This window comes from Podarcis tiliguerta, assembly GCF_965153285.1.
Source record: "Podarcis tiliguerta genome assembly, chromosome: 3".
Lineage (NCBI taxonomy): Eukaryota > Metazoa > Chordata > Lepidosauria > Squamata > Lacertidae > Podarcis > Podarcis tiliguerta.
The window spans coordinates 17,901,662-17,923,205 of record NC_139536.1 but is presented as its reverse complement, the minus strand read 5'-3'; the positions used below and the strand labels follow the sequence as shown (position 1 = coordinate 17,923,205).

The 21,544-nt window shown below is 46.1% G+C and overlaps 1 protein-coding gene across 5 annotated transcripts in view; it reads right to left on the bottom strand.

Annotated features, from left to right (window-relative positions):
• Positions 1 to 21,544, bottom strand: part of PPP2R5D (protein phosphatase 2 regulatory subunit B'delta) — a 55,778-nt gene that overhangs the window by 13,004 nt on the left and 21,230 nt on the right. For all 5 annotated transcript variants that reach the window (XM_083433058.1, XM_083433059.1, XM_083433055.1 and 2 more), the window contains exons 4-13: positions 18,940 to 19,139; positions 18,011 to 18,121; positions 14,759 to 14,851; positions 12,989 to 13,119; positions 12,306 to 12,365; positions 9,691 to 9,799; positions 7,364 to 7,417; positions 2,819 to 2,989; positions 2,052 to 2,179; positions 411 to 512 (exon numbers count right to left, since the gene is read on the bottom strand). In XM_083433058.1, coding sequence (XP_083289184.1) covers positions 411 to 512; positions 2,052 to 2,179; positions 2,819 to 2,989; positions 7,364 to 7,417; positions 9,691 to 9,799; positions 12,306 to 12,365; positions 12,989 to 13,119; positions 14,759 to 14,851; positions 18,011 to 18,121; positions 18,940 to 19,139 — 1,159 coding nt within the window. The remainder of the gene's footprint in view (positions 1 to 410; positions 513 to 2,051; positions 2,180 to 2,818; positions 2,990 to 7,363; positions 7,418 to 9,690; positions 9,800 to 12,305; positions 12,366 to 12,988; positions 13,120 to 14,758; positions 14,852 to 18,010; positions 18,122 to 18,939; positions 19,140 to 21,544) is intronic.

Below are 21,544 nucleotides of genomic sequence, written 5' to 3'. Positions count from 1 at the left end.
TTTACTCTTTCTGCTTTTACCTCTGGTGAACCACATTCCTGCCATCCCTGAGTCTTTCAGCAGACTCATAGTCAGTATAGTCCCTTCTTCAGTGTCCCTTTTCCAGTCCCGTCTCCTCAGAGGTAAGTCCCAATCTCCAGGGACCGGCAGTTCCTCCCAGAGCTGAGGCTCTTCCCCTTTAAAGCCCTTTGTGGCTTAGGGCCCTCGTATCTATGGGACTGCTAGGTTAACAGGAGCTGGGACAGAGCAACGGGAGTTCACCCAGTCGCGGGGATTTGAACTGCTGACCTTCTGATCGGCAAGCCCAAGAGGCTCAAGTAGTTTAGACTTGGTAGCTGCTGTCAAGTGGGATGGCCCCACTAGTCGCAGGGTTAGCTGCAGGCAGAGTTTCCCCAGCCACGAGTACTCACTTCTGCTTCTCTGCCTTGTACTGCTGTGTGCAGTCGTCAAACAGCTTCTGGTTCATCTCCATGAACAGCTTCAGTGCATTGTAGATCAACCCATGGATTGTCCTTAAAAAAAGAAGAGGTGCAGAATGAATTAGAAGGTGGGGAAACGGCCCTTGCACAGGAGAGATTTAATGGACCAGGACAGTAAACTTCCAATACATGAAATAAAAAGGAAGAATAGCTTCAAATGCCAGGACACACCCATTTATCCCCCCACTACCCCTAAGAAGACTGGCATAAATCTGTAAGTCAGGGTGGGGAACCTGTAGAACTCCAGAGGATATTGGAGCCCAACTCTCATCAGTCCCGGCCAGCATGGCAAAAGGAGTGATGGGGGCTGGAGTCCAACGGATCCCCCACCCCAGTTATAAATTGTTGTCATGGTTGAGAGACAATGGAGTGTGCCTCCAGGGGTGAAGTCAAACCACTGCATTAGCAGCATCCAAGTGACCTCCCTGGCGTGCAAGCCTGGGCAGTGTATATGGAGGCCAATGTGGCATAGTGGTGAGAGTACTGGACAAGGACCTGGGAGACCAGGGTTCGAATCCCCACTCAGGAGTTGCTGGAAGGAGGCGTACAAGGCACCATCCAAGCATCCTAGGGACTCCAGATTTGTGCAGGGTTTATTCCTTAAGGCCTTTTCTTCTCCTGAAGATATCCCTTAAGGCAGTGAAGGTTTAGGATCAAGAGTATTTCTTGTAGATGGGCTCCATTCCCTGGTTGAAGAGCCCCATGTGCCTCTCACTTCCTTTTACAGCACATGCTCACCAAGGGTTTGAGTGTCAGGAGCTTGTCCTACACTCAAGTAGGACCCTGGTAGAGACACATGACTGACTGGCATGTTCTCTCCCTCCTGATCATTCGTTCGGGATATTCAAAAGCTTTCTTCAGCCCGAACATCACAGTGCCCAATGCCAACAGACACCGGCACACTTAGGGATCCGCAGAGTGTATGCAGTTTGCGTAGCAGACCTCAGCAACTCAGCATTTTGGCTAATCTACTTTATTTACATATAAACACAGACGGAGCACTGCAACATGGCTCCCTCTCTCTCTAGCATCAGACAGCAAAGAGAAAAAGAACAAAGGACAATAGTCCCACTTCACGGAACACAGTAACACAAATATCCTGTCTCTGTCACTTCCCACTCTGTGGAGTCAAAACAAGCACCGTCATGTGATAGACAACAATCCCATGACTGCAATCATAGAGCAGGAATTCTAACATTTGAGACCCACTGGCTACCCTCACTTGATTTAGCTGGCCAGTCAAAGAAGTTTCCCAGAACATGGCCATTACTGCATGCTGACAGCTTCTAGGAGCCACAGGTGAGAGCTGAGTGCAGCGTGGGGACCAAAAGTGGACAAACCACACAAAACTCCCAGTTACAAATGATCTTGATAAAAAGAACAGACTCAAGGGGAGGCAACCTATTCCATATGCCCATCCATATTGCTAGCAATCATCGTCATCAGAGCCCTTTTCTTTCTCCCTCCGCCAGACTTTGCAAGAGCGGCACCAATAGGCCGTGGTGGAAGAGCAAGGCGGAGCTCTTTCAGTTGTACTTCCACTCATGCCCAGTTCACACAGAAATGACCTACTTGTTCCAATGACTTTTGGAATTCTTGTAGAGTGCCGGGAACATGATGGGAAGAATTTTGGCTGCATTGTCACTGATCAAACTCATGATGTATTCATTGTTCCAATAGTACAACGCCCTCTCGGCCACCTGTACAAATAAAGCAAAACATAACTTCTGAAACAAGAGAGACCTTTTAAAGGGGGAAGCAGGTAATGCAATATGAAGGTGAATTAACAGAAACCTTGTGCCCTTATCACAAGCAGAAACAAATTCATTCTATTATCTGCTGTGCAAGCCACATCTGGAGTACAGTGGCCTGTTCTGGACACTGGACACATTTTAAGGAGGACATTGACAAACCGGAACACATTCAGTTGAGGGCAATCAGCCGAATGAAGGATAGCTGAAAAAGTTGGGCATGTTTAGCAGGATCAAGAGGAGATTAAGGCAAGGCATAATAATGGCCTTCCAATATTTGAAGGACTGCCACGCAGAGGAGGAAGCATCAACTTCATTATCTGTTGCTCAAGAAAGCAGGACTAGAATGTGTGCAAATAATTTCAGCTAAATTTGGGGGGGAACTTCCTAACGGTAAACACAGTGAGATCATCTGAAGTGGGCCACTACACTGATGAGAAAGGTGTACTTTCCAATTGAGCTAGCTATATAAACTTTCACTGAATAATTGCTCATCTTGTGCACCAACATGCTTCAGACTTTCAGCGTTTCACTCTGCATTTGAACAGAGACTAGAGCTGTTGCCACCATCCTGAGTTTCGAACCTACCTGAAAGTGTGGGCTGGAGACACACTTCGCCAGTTGCCTGAACAGGGGTTCCATAACCTTCACAAACTCCGAGGGTTCAATGACATCTAATATTTCTTCCAGCTCATTCAGGAACATCACCTCCTTGGGACTGTGTGTTTTTGGCCAAAACTTCAGCAAGCCCATAATCACCTGAACAGATGAAGAAAGGAGATTTTTATGAGTGTTAGAGAAACAAGCAGGAACATTTGTTGGTGATAGCAACAAGAATTTTAAGTCTGGAAGAAGAAAAAATTGCCAATAGTGAAATCCTGAGGCCAAAAGATAGCAACTTACCCAGGACCTCTACCCTTCAAGCCAAGCTTGTTTTTTTAAAATGTGAATAATTTAGTCAAAAGGCACAAGATATAGTGTTGATTTACTTAATGTGACATAATTAGTGCACATACAGATTTTTGAGAAATTTTTGATTTCTGTTGAAAGTTATTAATCATCACACACAAGGTGAAGAAGGGGAAGAGAGAGGAGGGCACAAGTTTGTTATCTGCCTGTCTGTATAACTCCAAACCATTGTTTAGTGTTGCATCTGATCATATCCTACATCTTACACTGCATTCCAAGAGGAATCTACAACAAGGGGAGCATTTCATAAGGAGGTATGCTGGTTTCAATGCAAAGCTAGAAATCTCTAGCTGCTTCTGTGCTGTTCAGCCCTGTAAGCTTCAATTAGTTTCATGAATCAACTATGGTTTTAGTTGTTTATACAGTAGTGCCTTGCAAGTCGAAATTAATTAGTTCTGCGAGTTTTTTCGTCTTGTGAATTTTTTCGTCTTGCGAAGCACCACTGTGTATTGACGGTTTTCCCATTGGCGGTTTTAAAAAAAAGGCGCAAGACGTTTCGTCTTGCGAAGCAAGCCCATAGGGAAATCCGTCTTGCGAAGCAACTCAGAAAACGAAAAACTCTTTCGTCTTGTGAGTTTTTCGTCTTCCGAGGCATTTGTCTTGCGAGGTACCACTGTAAATGAAAAGGCTATTTTTAATCGAGGAGTGAAATTTAACCAGAAATCCTAGTAAGATTAATCTAACCAGTAAGAACTTGGGACATACGTTGTTTTGTTTAAAGAATGCTTTGCTTCCGGTGTGTGTCTGTCACAGGAAATGGCAAACATTCCATATGACCTTCTCTTCTGGTAGCTTTTGCTTATTGCACTGGAGGTTTGCATGCTTTTCTTAAAAGTGTCTCAAAAAACGCAGCTTGTATTAAGGTTTTAGAAACCTATAGGTTTCAGAAATTGATTAAATAATAAATCAGTTAAAAGGCAGGAGGTTGTTCACCTAAACATTCTGCAACTAGTTTACGCCCTCAGTGCTTGTCTATGAATGCTTATCTTGCAGTCATCCTCTTGACTGCTTGGAAGACAGATCTGCCTTAATTTTTAATCGGGCCCAGAAATTTAATATTGCTGCAGAATAGTGTGTGAAGCAAACGTAATAATGCGAAGTCAGTCACATATTTATCACTGCAACTTTAAACAAGGTCTGTGTTATGCAAACCTGCTCCTCCCCTAACCCAATTTCGGTCGCTCTACTCATGACTTAACACCAATTTCATAGAACCTGGAACAACAGACAAATCAAGGAATCTACAGACAATCTGCTGCACTCATTACACTTGTCAGCAGCGCTAACTGAAGTATCTTTTCACCTAAGCTTCCACGCTTTCAAAGAACGTGCCAATAATACTTTGCAGCGGCCCAGCCTGATTTTTTCCAGGGCGTCAGTGCAGTCAAAGTTCAAACCAGAGATCAAAGAAGGCAACAATGCAGTTTCAGGAAGGACGGCGGTGTGTCCTAAGTCGCAAGGATCCAAAGGGATTTGGGGAAGTGCACTGCCAGGCAGGGCAAAAAGAAGACCAGCCGAAGAGTAAGCTTGCCTGTTCTAGCTTTCCTGATTTGTGTCCACATATCAAAACCAGCAGTAATTCTAATGGGAGCGCATTGGATCTTTCACAATTCAAATGAGAAGTACGAGGAATGACTTAGCCCCAGACATTTTCTTGAAGGGTCCCTACACGAGAGTCACAGCCACATACTCATCTAAGTTTATGCAGCCTTATATGGTATAACTATACAATAGTAATACTTAGCACTGCAAGAATCAATGCGGATCTCCATGTGCTGCTTTTCAGCTAGAAAATGTGCCCTTCTTTCGGAGTGACTTTAGCTGTGTTTTCCTCAACACAGCTACTTTGCAGAACTTGCATACCATTCTTTCGAAACAGAAGCGCCTTGTGTTTTCAGTGTTCCTAAATGCTTAGCTTTTGGAGCACACAGAACAAGATCTTCTTCAGCATTCTTCCCAATGCGCTTCTCCAGAGTCAATTTTCAGGGGCTGACTCTCCTCTCTTCACTCTGATTGGCTCCCATAAGCAAAAAAAGGGTGAAAGGGCTTCTTCTTAGTGGCTAAAAAGCTCCCCTTTCATGCTGATTGATGGCTCTAGGATGCTGGTGACAGGGATGACTGCTGCAGAAATAGTAACATGCCTCCAACTCCCATTGACACCAAACCATTACACCTCTGTTCAGTGCAAGTCAAGTTTCCTATGCTTTTTATGTTCACAGGGCAAACTACTTTTAAGCCATCCGTGTTGATGGTGAGATAAGCTTGCATTGTTTTGCCACCGTCATAAACTCCACAGTACAATAGGTCAACAGTGCAGAAGTGGTTTGAACTTTGAAAAACCAACTTAACTCCTTATTTACAGAATGTACACACTGGACTTTCTTTTCTGCCACACGAACAGCCCTTAGAGTATTTACAACCATACAAAGAACACAATAAAAACCAGTAACGTGAAAGAAGTGAATCAGTATTACAAAAAAATAAACAAATCACCCAGCACTCTCAAAAAAATAATGAAAAACAAAATTTTAAAAAATCAAATTGGGATCACTAAACAGTATTCGCAACCCTCCAGAACAAAATGCCTCCTCAGATATTGTACCCTGAGCCCATTTATGGTTTAAATAAGATCCATCACCCACACTCTGAAATGGGCTTAGAAACTAACTGCATACATATATGCATAATCTTACTTATATGCGGGCTTTCCAGTTTAAACCACGCTCAAGGCTGCTTACAACATGCAAAAAACGCATTAAAAAAGTAGTCATAAACAGTCAATAAAATATTAAAAGATGTACAACTGAACGATTTGCACGCAAATCACAAGGATCTAAAATGAAGATACAAAAGACCAGTAGCAAATAACCCCCTGCCACAAGCAAAAAAACCCCAAACGAATAAAAAAACCCAAACAACACCCCAGCCACAAAGAGTGAGCAGCGTCAAGGGCACCAGCAAGATCTGCAATATAATGAAGAGTGCTGCCGTTCAAAGTGCCAGCCAGCAAGGTCTGCCTTCTCTAGACTACTCCATTCCATCAGACCTACCTCCTCTCCCCCCCTTTATTTTCCCTCTCCCATTAAAGTCTGTGCTCAAGCAAACGCTGGGTTTTCCCCAAGCCTGCTGACAATTCTCTTTTGTGGTCTCCTTTTGGCTAGGTAAGGAAAGGCACTCAGAGAATGAGTCCGCCATTAGTATACAGAAATCTCCGAAGGCCGCATGTGCACAATGCATTTAAAGCGTTGTCGTATGTCATTAGTCATGGTTTCCCCCTAAAGAATCTTTGAAAGTGTCATTTGGTTACAGGTGCTGAGAGCTCATAGGCTGACCCCTATTCCCCTTACGGAGCTACAATCCCAGGAGTAGTTTAACAATCAATCCCTCTTGGCAGGGAATTCTGGGAATTGTAGTGCTGTGGGGGGAATAGGGGTCACCTAAGAACTCTCAGCACTCTTAATTGTAAAGACGGAGCGCCCTATATGCATTACAATACTGTGACACCAGATGGCGCTGTGGTTGCCCGCCTTTCACCAACGGGATTTCCCTGTATGACATTTACAACGCATTTAACTGAATCGCTTTTTTGAGCCTAGGGCTTGCCAATCAGAAGGTTGGTGGTTTGAATCCCCGCGACGGGGTGAGCTCCCATTGCTTGGTCCCTGGGCTCCTGCCAACCTAGCAGTTCGAAAGCACGCCCCAAAAAAGTGCAAGTAGATAAATAGGTACTGCTCCGGCGGGAAGGTAAACGGCGTTTCCGTGTGCTGCTCTGGTTCGCCAGAAGCAGCTTAGTCATGCTGGCCACATGACCCGGAAGCTATACGCCGGCTCCCTTGGCCAGTAAAGCGAGATGAGCGCCGCAACCCCAGAGTCGGTCACGACTGGACCTAAAGGTCAGGGGTCCCTTTACCTTTTAAATCCACCCAGTCTCAGAAGCCTTTTTCCCCTCCAGAGATTACTGTCTCCTAACATCTCTCAGCACCCTTAATGAACTATAGTTCCCAGGATTCTTTGGGCGAAGAAGTCATGACTGCTTAAGGTGGCATGGTACTGCTTTATACAGTGCAAACAGGGCCTAACAGCAGCAGCAGCAGCAGTGGGAGGTTTCCCTACGAAGTTTCCAAATATTCTTCCAAGGCAGCCCCACCCAGAGGGAGCACTTACCGGTTCGGTCAGGCTGCTGTCTTTCTCCAAGAACTGCACCACACAGTATGCCAACTGCAAGGAAGAGCACAGTACAGTCAGAACTCCAGGCACTATGGAAACGGCAGAGACAGGCAGAACTTGTGTGGTATCTGAAAGTATTTATAACCAGCCTTCCGATGAGATGGCGCAGATGCAAGTCAGCTGCATCCAAGCCCACAAATCCAATGCTGCAAGCCTGCGCACAATTACACAAGGGTTCAGTTCCCTAGAACTTGGTGAGATTTACAGTGGTACCTCGGGTTAAGTACTTAATTCGTTCCAGAGGTCCGTACTTAACCTGAAACTGTTCTTAACCTTAGCTAATGGGGCCTCCTGCTGCTGCCATGCAGCCAGAGCATGATTTCTGTTCTTGCTTATCCTGAAGCAAAGTTCTTAACTGGAAGCACTATTTCTGGGTTAGCGGAGTCTGTAATCTGAAGCGTATGTAACCTGAAGCGTATGTAACCCGAGGTACCACTGTATTTCTGCGCCAAGAGAAAGGCGTCAGATCGCACTACTTCCATGTTTGTACATCAACTGAAAATAGGCGCCTTGAACAGCTTTAGAAGGGGATTAGAGCCCCAGAGTATGGTTTGGGGCAGGAATGGGGAACAGGATCCAGCCAGAACCCCTAAACCTCACCCTGCCAGCTGAAAGGGGGTCAGCTACCTTGGAAGACCATTGACAATGAGCCCCCTTTGGTATCAAGTATGCAGAGATGAAATTTGGAACGGAAGCAGCGCTTCAGAGGCCTTGCTCTCAGGGAGCCCCCACATGCAAAGGAACGACCAGGAGCTCACTTTAAGCTCCCGATTATTCCTCTGTAGGTGTGTCCTCACCTGCCCCACACCTGATGTCAGGTGCTTGGGAGAGATGAGCGTGATTGGAGCGAACGGCCTGCGGGCAAGAGGTTCCACCTGCGGAACGAGTCTGCCCCTGCGGCTTGATGGAGGTAGAAACTGTCTCTCATGCCTTGTTACGCTGCCATCTCTACGGGGTTATACGCTCGGTATTTATTACCCCTGCTGTGCAAAAATCTCCAAATGAATCCGAACTTCAGTGTCTAAAATCCCTGGTAGAGGACAAGGATCCTGAGATCACGTTAAGGGTAGCCAAATTCCGTGCGACTGCCATAGAACTTAGAGAACAAGCTGTGCTATCATAATGATTAAGGCCTTAAATGATAATTTTAGGTTATATGTTCGTGACTAAGTTTTAATTTATATATTTTTTAACTGTTGCTATACAGTGGTGCCTCGCAAGACGAAATTAATTTGTTCCGCGAGTTCTTTCGTTGAGCGAGTTTTTTCGCCTTGCGAAGCACCACTGCAGTTAAACACTAACAACGGCGGGGAGGGGCGGGGAGAAGCAGGGCAGCTGCCGCAGCCGGTACCTCAGACTCACCCGTGCCTTGTGGCCACCGCGCGACGAGGCTGCTGGAGGGTGGCGGGGCTCAGGAGCGCGACTCCGGCTGCAACGCTGGCTGCTGGCAGCAGCGGCTCTCTGAGAGGAGCGCGTGAGGGCGGTGGGCAGCGGCGCGAGGCAGCTGGAAGGTCGGCCGTCAGCCGGAAGGTTGGAGGGAGCCGGAGGAGCCGTCAGCCGGAAGGGAGCCGGAGGAGCGGGGAAGCGAGCGTGCGTGCGTGCAGTGACCGTCGCCATGACAGGAGAGGCAGGGCTGTTTCGTCTAGCGAAGCAAGCCCGTAGGAAAATCCGTCTTGCGAAGCACCTCAGAAAACGAAAAACCCTTTCGTCTAGCGAGTTTTTCGTCTTCCGAGGCATTCGTCTTGCGGGGTACCACTGTATCTGTATTGTCCCTGTTATACCTAATTGCAAATTCAAATGTATCCCTATCGTGTTTTATGACTTCCTTGATATTGTATGTGGGCTGGAACTGGTATGTGACCGAAATAATAAAATTCATACTTGTCCGCCACCTTGCAGAAGCTAAGCAGACACGTGTTTGGTCACTAACTGTATGGAAGACCACAAGTACGTGCCGCTGTGGGTTCAGTGATGGAAGAAAGGCCAGATACGATTGTATTTTAAAATATATATATTTTAAAATACTAGAAATTGACAGGTTTATCACTATGAATGATATGTCTGTATGCCAGCCCAAGGATCAGAAACAGAAAATCTCTCAATACCAGCTGCTGGGGAACCCAAGTAGAGAGTGTGCTGCTACTGAATAGGACGCTGGACTAGATGGGCCTTTGATGTCATCCAGCAGGGCACCTCTCAGGGTCTTAAACCTGCCTGTCATTTTAGGGTGAGCACAACATACGTTGACTGAACGTGCTTCTTACCTGGGGGTGGTAGACGCTCAGAGATTTCACTTTGTGCAACGGCAGCAAGACCCGGATGAGGAACATCTTGTGCTCTTCCTTCAGGGGCAAAGCAAATCCATTGATTATACTGAGGAGAAGGGAGAGAATAGTAAACATCCAAGACTCGCACTGTCTGTGGCGTGTTTGTATGTGCACAGAGCAGTTCCCAGCCTCCCCGCCTTGCTGCTGTGCCTCATCGTCAGGATATCCTGCAGGAAACATCTGCAATGCTCCCAGGGACTCAGCTGCAGGGTTCATATCATGCTTTCTTGAAAGACTCTTAAGCAGAAATGTGTGTGTGTGTGTGTGTGTAAATTTCACTTGACAGCCTAGCTAGCAATCACCTATTGAGGCTAAATCCTGGTAAGACAGAAGTACTGTCTCTGGGGGACAGGCAGCTGTGGGGGACTCCCTGGTCCTGAATAGGGTAACTGTGCTGCTAAAAGACCAGGTGAGCAGCCTGCGGGTCATTTTGGACTGACAGTGACCATAGAAGCACAGGTTAATTCTGTGTCCAAGGTGGCTGTCTACCAGCCCCATCTGGTATGCCAACTGAGACCCTACCTGCTGTGCATTGTCTCACCAGAGTGGTACATGTCCTGGTTATCTCCCACTTGGACTATTGCAACATGCTCTACGTGGGGCTACCTTGGAAGGTGACTTGGAAACTACAGCTAATCCAGAATGCGGCAGCTAGACTGGTGACTGGGAGCGGCTGCCGGGACCATATAACACCTGTCCAAAAGGATTCATATTGGCTTCTAGCACATTTCCGAGCACAATTCAAAGTGCTGGTGCTGACCTTTAAAGCCCTAAACAGTCTCGGCCCTGTATACCTGAAGGAGTGTCTCTACCCACACCATCCAGCCCAGACACTGAGGTCCACCTCCGAGGGCCTTCTGGCAGTTCCCCCACTGCGAGAAGTGAAGTTATAGGGAACCAGGCAGAGGGCCTCCTCAGTAGTGGCACCCGCCCTGTGGTAAAAGGTAAAAAAACCCTGGAGGATTAAGTCCAGTCAAAGGCGACTATGGGGTTGCAGTGCTCATCTCGCTTTTCAGGTCAAGGGAGCTGGCATTTGTCCACAGACAGCTTTCCGGGTCATGTGACCAGAGTGCCTAAACTGCTTCTGGCACAACGGAACACTGTGACAGGAGCCAGAGCACATGGAAATGCTGTTTACCTTCCTGCCGCAGCAGTACCTATTTATCTACCGTATTTTTCACTCTATAGGACGCACTTTTCCCCCTCCAAAAATGAAGGGGAAATGTGTGTGTGTCCTATGGAACGAATGCAGACTCCTTGGCTTCAGCGATAGCAACGCGAAGCCTCCGAAGCGCAGAGGGAGCGCTCCCTCCGTGCTCCGGAGGCTTCGCGTTGCTATCGCTGAAGCCTGGAGACCGAGAGGGGTCGGTGCACAGTGGGAACCCGCGCTGCGCTCCGAAGGCTTTGGGTTCCTTTTGCTGAAGCCAGGAGAGCAAGACTCCTGGCTTCAGCAGAGAGGGAGAGCTGCCCAGCGCCCCTTCAGCGAAGCGGGAGGAGAAATGGAAGGGCCTCCGTTTCTCCTGCCACTTCGCTGAAGGGGTGCTGAGCAGAGAGGGGGAGAATTTTTTTCCCCTTCTTCTCCCCCTCTAAAACAAGGTGCGTCCTATGGTTGGGTGCGTCCTATAGAGTGAAAAAGACGGTACTTGCACTGGCGTGCTTTCGAACTGCTAGGTTGGGAGGAGCTGGGACAGAGCAACGGGAGCTCACCCCATTGCAGGGATTCGAACCGCCAACCTTCCCATCGGCATGCCCAAGAGGTTCAGTGGTTTAGACCACAGCACCACCTGCGTCCCTTCCACCCCGTGTCCAGTTCTGGGCACCACAATTCAAGAAGGACACTGACAAACTGGAACGTGTCCAGAGGGCAACCAAAAGGGTCCAAGGCCTGGAAACGATGCCTTATGAGGAATGGCTAAGAGAGCTGGGCATGTTTAGCCTGGAGAAGAGGAGGTTAAGGGGTGATATGATAGCCATGTTCAAATATATAAAAGGATGTCACATAGAGGAGGGAGAAAGGTTGTTTTCTGCTGCTCCAGAGAAGCGGACATGGAGCAATGGATCCAAACTACAAGAAAGAAGATTCCACCTAAACATTAGGAAGAACTTCCTGACAGTAAGAGCTGTTTGACAGTGGAATTTGCTGCCAAGGAGTGTGGTGGAGTCTCCTTCTTTGGAGGTCTTTAAGCAGAGGCTTGACAACCATATGTCAGGAGTGCTCTGATGGTGTTTCCTGCTTGGCATGGGGTTGGACTCGATGGCCCTTGTGGTCTCTTCCAACTCTATGATTCTATGAACACCCTCCCATTAGATGTCAAGGAGATAATTAACCATATGACTTTTTAGAAAACTTCCGAAGGCAGCCCTGAATAGGGAAGTTTTTAATGGCTGTTGTTTTCTTGTGTTTTTGATATTTTGTTGGGAGCTGCCCAGAGTGGCTGGTTAACCCTATCAGATGAGCGGCATATAAATAATAAAAATATTATTATTGTTCCTGCCAAGGAGCCCCCTACAGAACAGGGAGGGAATAATAAAGAGAAAGGTGTACCTCTTACCTCCCTAAAATCTCTAGCAGTTCTGCAATTCCATTATGGTGTTCTGTCTCATAGATAAACCTGAATAGAGAGAAGCAAGTGTCAAGTAGAAAACACAGGCTGGCTTCACGGGAACAGAGGCTTGTGCTCTCCACCCCCAAAATAAAAATGCTCCACATTCTGTCCCTGGAGGGGAGCAGGAAATCTGTAGCCATAAGCAGCACATCTGCATAGATTTAGTCGCTGTGTTCTGCTTTCTAAAGTGGGGAAGGCAAATAGGTCTGGATGTTTCTGGGCAAGGAATTCCAACGACAGGGGGAAAGCATGGCGCAGACAGGGTGCGGCAAATAGGAGCGATAGGGAAGGAGAGGCTTGCAATGGGCCCTGAGATGCTTGCCCTGATCCTGCCATCAGGTACCATAATACCTAATCTTCCCTGCAGCCTTGTGAATCAGAAACTCCCCAGCCGGCACGGCCCATGACTGAGGATGCTGGGAGGGGTCATCCGACAACATCTGGAGGTTTGCAGGTTCCCTGTTCCTGTTCTCAGTCACTCGTAGGTCTTCCATCTATTTATCTAATCATTGTTGGAGTTAAGAGGACTACATGAAACTCCAAGGAAATGCAGTGCAACCGCTCAAATTAGGATTGAATCCTCCACACACACAAACATTCACAATATATTAAATATTGCCAGTATTTACCTGTAAAATATGTTGTTGATCTGCCGCCTTATATACGCTCGGAGGCCCAAGAATTTCCCATAAATCCTATGCAAAATAGTCTTCAGAAAGTCCCGCTCTCTGGGATCTTCACTGTCAAACAGGTCCAGCAGCTGTGGATGGAGGATTTAATTACTCCCTTGGGCACTCGAATCCAGCACTAACCGATTCTCCCCACCCCACCTTCTGCTGGTGCAAAGGAGGGGCACTGGTGCTTTGTCCATGCTTTTCCCTTCATTTCAGCAACTGTTTGCAGTGAAATAGCTGCTGGAACAAAAAAAAGGGGGGGGGCTTCTTTTGCTGCCTGCTAGTGCTTTGAAGTCTTGACTTTGGGATTTCAAAGCACTAAATGCCCTAATGTCATTTGTGATGCCAGCTGATTGCTCTGCCCCAAACTATCAAATTTTGCAGATGTGGCAGGTCCTGATAAGGATCCGACCCGTGAAGCCGGAATGATTCTCTGCCCCTAAGACTCAAGGAGATCAAACTCATACTCAGAGAATAACTCCGTTGAAACAAATGGGCATTAAGTCACGCTTCTTCATTTCAATAGGTCTACCCCAAGTATGACTTAGACAGAGATGTTGAACTGTTTCTTTAAATCTAAAGGTTCATCATTGTTTCACCCAATGTGTATACCTTTAAGGGGCCAGAGCAAGGGCCAGAGTAAACTAACGAGATCCAGCTTTACAGCTGTGAGACATAGCAGGTGCTGCTGAGTTGCATTGATTAAGCTGTGTTGGGAATTGGCTGCAGTATATAAGGAGCAGCACCTAGCTCTGCCATTCACCCTGGGGATGGGTTGGTGGTTGGGTCGTGTTTGTTTGTAGATGTATTTGGTGTATACGGAGTTTTTGTTTTTCTTATTAAAACCTTGTCTAAGTTATTTTTGAGTCCCTTTTTTTTATGCATGGTCTCCCCAGCAAGCTCTCCGCAGCGTTACTACACTGCGAAAAGCCAACAAGAGACACCACTACAGAGAAGGTTCTCTCCTGTATTGTCATATACGGTATCGCATGAAATGGTGGAATATGGAGAAGAGCATCTGTTAATACATAATATAGCAAAAGGTGATCACATAATGTAACATTTTGTGGGTGGGTGTGGTGTGGATATATATCCCACAATCAAGTATTTGTTCGCTATGCATTTAGACACCTTCAAAGGTATCACAACCAAATTTGATGCGATGGTTGATGAAATCAGGCAGCAGGGTTTTTTTGTTTACACTTGGATGCAACTGGATGCCATTTTGAATCAAGATGGCGGACTGAGAGTGGAAATCAACATAGAATTAAAGTCAGTGTTCCATCAGTGCAAGGATTATCTCCTCCCCCAACCCTGCAGAGCAGATTTCTGGGGGGGGGGGGGCACAGGGTGTGTGTGTGTGTGCATGTCTGTGTGTGCAGGAGAGGTAAGTTCCACTGCACAAACACAAATCCTTGTGGTAACGGAACGAGTGACTGGGTACCAACCATATCTCTTTGTTCCATTTTTTCCCTTGACCCATGAGACTGGATCCTGCCATTACCAATTTTCTGTTTTTATTACACTGTTTTGCTTTTAGTATGGGTTCCCCCAACCTGGGGAGAGATTGCCCAGCCAACTGGATCCCTCCCCAAGGTCACCTGTTGGCTCCACCTCTTCTCTATCCTGTCCTGACCGGCGGCTCCCATGCCATTTTTAAATATTAAGCAGTTTAGAAATCCTTTGAAATAAATGCCAAGTTAGGAGGAAGCTGCAACTACTTACTGACAATACAAACTTCTGGTCAATATATTTCTTGGCTATGTTTGGTTGGAAGTCTGGGGACTCCAAGAACCTCAGAAAGAATTCATAAACCAGCTAAAAAGGGAGTGGGAAGGGAAAAAACAGGAAAAGGATTATTTGTAAGTATAAGACTGGTTATTTGTATTGTGTACCTGCTGCAAATACAGGGATGCAGAAGTTGTGCCCCTTCAGCCAGTTAAACCACAAAAATTGGTTAAACCTATCTGAAGAACAGTTAAAGCCCACTGACAACTATAAAAATTGTACAGATTATCCATTGGGTTTGGGTGTGGCCTCATGCCTGCCAGTTAATAGATTGTATCAGAAACTGAAAATAATTTCCAGAATGGAAAGAGGAATGCTTTCCTTTCTTTCTTTTTTTAAAGAATTGAATGGCTTTAGCTTGACAGTCCTTCTAAATGATAAAGGAGATGACAGAATGGGAGACAGGACAGAATGGGAAAAGATTCTTCCTGGCTTGTGAAAGCTAAATAAAAAGAAAGGAAGTATGTAATATCAGAGAGATGCGAGAGCAGATTGGCACAGGAAAGAGGAGCCAAAATGATGTCTCTAGAGGAAGCTTTTATCTTTATTTTCCCTGCCAGCGGGAGAACAGTCATGTCACAGGACCTCTGAGAAAGAAGACTGCAGAAAGGCAGACAATTTCATCTCAGCAGGAGCCTAATTCAGTGATTAAAGACCTACGTTATTATGCTGGTAGGAGAGGCCCTTCCATTGCAATACAAAGGGACCAACAGTGGGACCCATGCAGGTTTATTTGGAAGCAAACGTGCTCCTGGGATAGCTCAGTTGGTAGAAGATGAGACTCTTATTAATCTCAGGGTTGTTGTTGGGCAAAATTGCAGGGGGGGTGTGGACTAAATGACCCTCGTGGTCCCTTCCAACTCTATAATTCTGTTTCAAGTCTCATCAACATACTGCATAGGAGCTTAAGAAGTTGCCGTATGCTAAACCTTGGTCCTTCGAGCCCAGCACCAACTTGTTGTTGAAGCAAGCATACAGGAAACGAAAGACGAAGAGATCAAATCAGTTATGATTAAATGGGCACAAGATATAGGACATAATATACAATTTGAGGACTGGGAAAAGCTGTGGAAGGTAGACTTGAAATTTACAGACTGTTCTCTTTTGAAAGAAAATTATATGAAAATGATGTATAGATGGTATATCACACCAGTAAAAATGGCAAAAATGTACAAAACCGGGTCAGATACATGTTGGAAATGTAAAGAAAAAGAAGGTACTTTGTATCATATGTGGTGGGAATGTAGAGAAGTTAAAAAAAATTGGGAGATGAAATATAACGAATTGAAAAAAATGTTCAAAATGACATTTGTAAAAAAACAACAACCCAGAAGCATTTTTGTTAGGGATTTTGGACAAAACCTGCCAAGAAAAAGCAAGAGTCTTGCTAGCACAAGGATGGAAGAATGAGAAAATCCCAACGAAAAATAATGGCAAGAAAAATTGATGAGCTATGCGGGATTGGCAAAGTTAACATATAAACTACGTGAGAAGGACAACCGTGACTTCAAGGAAGAATGGGAACTTTTTACAAACTATCCAAAAAAACAACAAAAGGATTTGGACTCCTTGGCAGGTTTTGAATAAACATCCACAAATTTATTAGTAGAACGTATGATAGATAAGGCAATGATATGTACAATTTTACAACATGCAGAGATTAACATGTATAAACAAATCAGAGAGGGGAGCTGAGGGAAGACTTTGGTGGGTGGGAGAGGGAGGGAGGGGGAAAGGGGGGATTTAATTGGTTATCTTGATTTATAATTTGATTTGTTCAATAAAAATATTTATTTAAAAAATAGAAGAAGTTGCCTTATGCTAAACCTTGGTCCATCGAGCCCAGCACCAGCTGGCTGCTGCTCTCCAGAGTTTCAGGCGAGAGTCTTCCACAGACTTATTTGCAGCTGCTGTGGATTCCACCTGGGACCTTTTGCATGCAAAACATTGCTCCAGCACTGAGCTACAGCCCTTCTCCCTAACAAAAGCCAAGGCGGCCGGGACATCTCAGAGGCAGTACCCTCCATGGGCCCCACCTCCTAGCCACAAAATGTTTAAAGAGCGATGGCTGGTGGAGGAAAACCACTTGGAACTTCTGTCTGGAAAAAAATCAGCATGCTCTCTCCTGCTCCCTCTTTCAGATCCTAGGAGCTTATGCCAAGTAGCTGCTCATTTCACATATAAGCAAGTCACTGGTTCTCCATCGACCCGAGAAAGAGACCAAGTAGGGCAGGGTCTAAATAATAATAATAATTATTATTAAATGAATATGATGCAACTGTGCTGAGGGCAGAGGTGAGTGGCTGTAATCTGTCCTGCCTAGGAGACCGACTAGGAACTTTGCTAGAAGCCTTGAGTTCCATCATGTACGAAAAGCAAGATTTAAATTATGATTATTTATTAAATTTATTAGTCACTTTTTGCCTTATTTACAAATGGAACTCAAGCAGATCCACATAATACGTGAGCGACACATACATTAAAACAAGCATAAAAACAAAATTGAAAAATCTAAAACTCGCTCACATTTTTAAAAGACAGGACTAAAGCAACCCACCCACTGATGGAGGTCACATATAATTACAGTGGTGCCCCGCAAGGCGAATGCCTCACAAGACAGAAAACCCGCAAGACGAAAGGGTTTTCCGTTTGCAGAGGCGCTTCGCAGGACGAATTTCCCTATGGGCTTGCTTCGCAAGACGCAAAATGACGAAAAAATTTGATTTTTTTTTTTTGCTCCAAAACCCCTTATTTTGAATCGCTAAGCTGCTAAAAGCATTTTAGCAGCAAAACCGCTAATCCCCCACCCCTTAAAAAGCCGTTTTTAGCCCTTAAATCGCCAATAGCGCTAATAGCGCTACTCCGTCAATGGGCTTGCTTCGCAAGACGAAAAAACCGCAAGACGAAAAGACCCGCGGAACGGATTCTTTTCGTCTTGCGAGGCACCACTGTACAAGTCAAAGGCCTGGGCAGAAGGGGGGAAAGGATTTTGTCTAGCACCTCAGTGTAAATTATGATGGTGCCAGGTGTGCCTCCCTGGGAAGAGCATTTCACAAGAGGGGAGCCACCACTGAAAAGGCCGTTTCTCGTGTTGCCATGCTCTGACCTTCCATGGAGGGTAGCACAAGGGGAAGGTACTCACATGACGATTACAGGGTCTGGGTGCGGCCAAATTCTATATAGTATTACCTGAAGGTGTGGCCAAGCAGCTTCTAGCGTAGGTTCGTCTTCCTCAGGGTCAAATTCTGCTCCCGTAGGATTGGATGACGGGGGAAGCGTACGGAAGAGATTTACTGAAAACTGAAGATGCGATAAGGAAGTTGAGAAGTTTGGGAAAGTTGAGAAGTTATTGCCGTTATTGTTTCTTAATGTATTTACAATATTAAAAAACACAACTACAGTGGTACCTCGGGTTAAGAACTTAATTTGTTCTGGACGTCTGTTCTTAACCTGAAACTGTTCTTAACCTGAAGCACCACTTTAGCTAATGGGGCCTCCTGCTGTCGCTGCGGCTGCACGATTTCTGTTCTCATCCTGAAGCAAAGTTCTTAACCCGAGGTAATATTTCTGGGTTAGTGGCGTCTGTAACCTGAAGCGTTTGTAACCCGAGGTACCACTGTATATATAACATAGTTAACAAACAAAACAATACAACCCATAAAGTTCAAACGGTCCAAAGATTGTTTAATTAGCCAAAGGTCTGGGAGAAGAGAAATGTTTTCGCCGGGTGCCTAAAGATATGTAGTGAAGGCACCAGGCGAGCCTCCCTGGGGAGAACATTCCACGAACAGGGGGCCACAACAGAAAAGGCCATATGTTGCCATCTTCAGGGCCTCTGATGGAGGAGGCACACAAAGAAGGACCTCAGATGATGATCACAAGTTTAACGCAGTGCCGCTTTATCAGAAGGGCCACACACCCAACACATTTTGTATAACACCTATCGAAATGACGAGCTTTGTACAGAATCCCACTCTGCATCACGTGCACATTTTGGTACCCACAACCTCTCACACTATTAACCCTTTTCAGCCTGGAAGTACAGAACACGCCTTTCTTGGAGTGTTTAAGAGATGTCGCCGCCCGAAGCACAACCCAGCCATAAGCTCGGCCCTTACCATGATAACAGCTTCGGGGTAAATGGCCTCTGTGACAACATCCCGGTTGTGTGTGATGTATTCCACCATCTCGTTGAGGCCCGCTCGCTTCACCTCTTTGAACTTCAAGTCACTGAGCGGGTCAGAGACAAAGTCGAAGAGGACGCAGCATTGCCGCAGCTTCTGTATAAAGAGCTCTTCCCGTTCGTGAGGAGGTGCATCTGAGGAAACAGAGAGAGAAGGCAAAAAAGGAGAGTCCTCTTTTTCCACTGCAGCTCATCAGTTGAGCCGAAGGACCAAGGAAGGGCCTGGCAGCTGGCAAAAGGCCCGCCTACTCCAGCATCCTATTCTCACGGTAGCCAATCGGATGCTCACATGAAACCCACAAGCGGGACCTGAGTGCAAAAGCAGTGCCCTCATTGGTGACTGCTAGAAACTGGCATTCTGAGGGACACTGGCTTCAACAGTGGAGATGGAACAATAGTCATTGTGGCTAGTAGTCGCTGACAGCCTTAAAGGTAAAGGGTAAAGGGACCCCTGACCATTAGGTCCAGTCGTGTCCGACTCTGGGGTTGAGGCGCTCATCTCGCTTTATTGGCCGAGGGAGCCGGCGTACAGCTTCCGGGTCATGTGGCCAGCATGACTGAGCCGCTTCTGGCGAACCAGAGCAGTGCACAGAAACGCCGTTTACCTTCCCGCCAGAGCGGTACCTATTTATCTACTTGCACTTCGACGTGCTTTCGAACTGCTAGGTTGGCAGGAGCTGGGACCGAGCAACGGGAGCTCACCCTGTCACGGGGATTCAAACCGCCGACCTTCTGATCGGCAAATCCTAGGCTCTGTGGTTTAACCCACAGCGCCACCCGCGTGCCCGCTGATAGCCTTACCCTCCATTCATTTGTCTAATTCTGCAGGAGCGGCTTCCACACCGTGCTGTGTGTGAAGAAGTACTTGGAGCACCTGACATCAAAATGGGATGGATTGCTATCCTTTCTCTTGCCTCTTTTCTCTTGCCTCTCTTTATGGTCCTTCTGCTCTGCGCATGCTCACTGAGAGAGACTGGAGTAAGCAGCAGCTCCAAGTTTTCAATGCACCTTTGCTATGAACCACTGGCGAACCTCAAGCAACCTGCTCTCTCTCTCTCGCTCAACCCCAGCCTCTCCCAATCCTGTAATATGGTATTACGATGACAATGACCTACCTCGCAAGGCTGTTGTAACAACTACAGAGGTAACATGCATGAAGTACTTTGGATATTTCTACACACACACACACATTTTTTCCACTATCATAAGAAGTGTTCTGTTGGATCAGACCAAAGATTTATCTACCGTAATCTAAAATACTGTTTTCAACAGCAACCAGCCAAGGGGCCGTCTTTGCCATTCCACTCCCTGCGCCTTGAGCAGTCTTCCCTCCTTCCATGTCCTTCAAATCCTTCCTCCAGAGCCTATTCCTGCACTTAACCAAGGAATCGAAGCTTTCTTTTATTACATTTGAGATGCAGCAGAGTATCTAATTCAGGTCTTTTAATTCCTCTAAATATTTTGGGCACACAAACTTGTGACCCTTCCATGAAGTGCAATCCCATGACACGCCATTTGTAACGTAGCGCAATGTCCTGGAATGTAGTGAGAGAGATCTGCACAGTGTGGAGAGGCAAAAAAGAAAGCACCCCAAAGTGTTTGAAGCAAGAAGGACAGTAGAGAGGCAATGCTAAATTAAACCTGCCCGATTCACGCTGGAAGATGTCGAATTATGATGCTTTGGGGAAAGCCACCTTCCATAAATGGATTACTTCAGATTTCCTTAAAGCTTGAATTTGTTTTACTCTGTATTGTTTTATTTGATGCTTTAATGTGTTGCAAGCTGCTTTAAAATATAAAGCAGTATAGGTATGAAACAAATAATAATAATAATCAAATTCACTGGGGGAAAATGACACCTAGACATTCCATTGTAGCAACCATAACCTGGGTTTAAGGTGCCATTTGGCAATTAGATTATATACCTGGGTTTCCAATACTGTGTGAAGGCAACATAAATATGCCAGATACACCCAGGTTTGCCAATATCCAGTATCTGTGTCCTTCACGCTCTCCACTCTCTGACTTCTCAATATGCAAAGCTACTTCCTTTCCATGACTTGATTCCAAGTACAAGAGCTGGGCTTCCTTGCTGCTGAATCTGCAACGTGATGGCAGAATCTCCTGGCTCTTCCCCTCACCTGAAGGGAGAATAACTGCGGTGGTGTTCCTTAGCATTGTCATGCAGCGTGATGCCTTCCCCAGACTCAGGAGCTGCTTTCCTTTCAGCACTGCAGCTGCTTAAACCAGCATGACTCACAGCTGAATCAGTCCTGTTTCTACCTGTAGAAACCTTCCCGGGTGTCACACAGGCTAACTAGCCGTTGCCTGGTAGGCATTAGGGGATTTTGATTAACAGCAGAAAGGGTACGGGCTGTTCTGAAAGTCTTAGAACGTGCTGGACTCTCTTATTTGGGTAAGTATTTCTATTGAATGGCTTTCTGGCCATACTACTGCTGTTGTAAGCATGTTCACTGTGACATCTGTGGGTTGATGGAGGAATTAAAAGTATGACGAGATCTGTTATAGAATCAAACCAA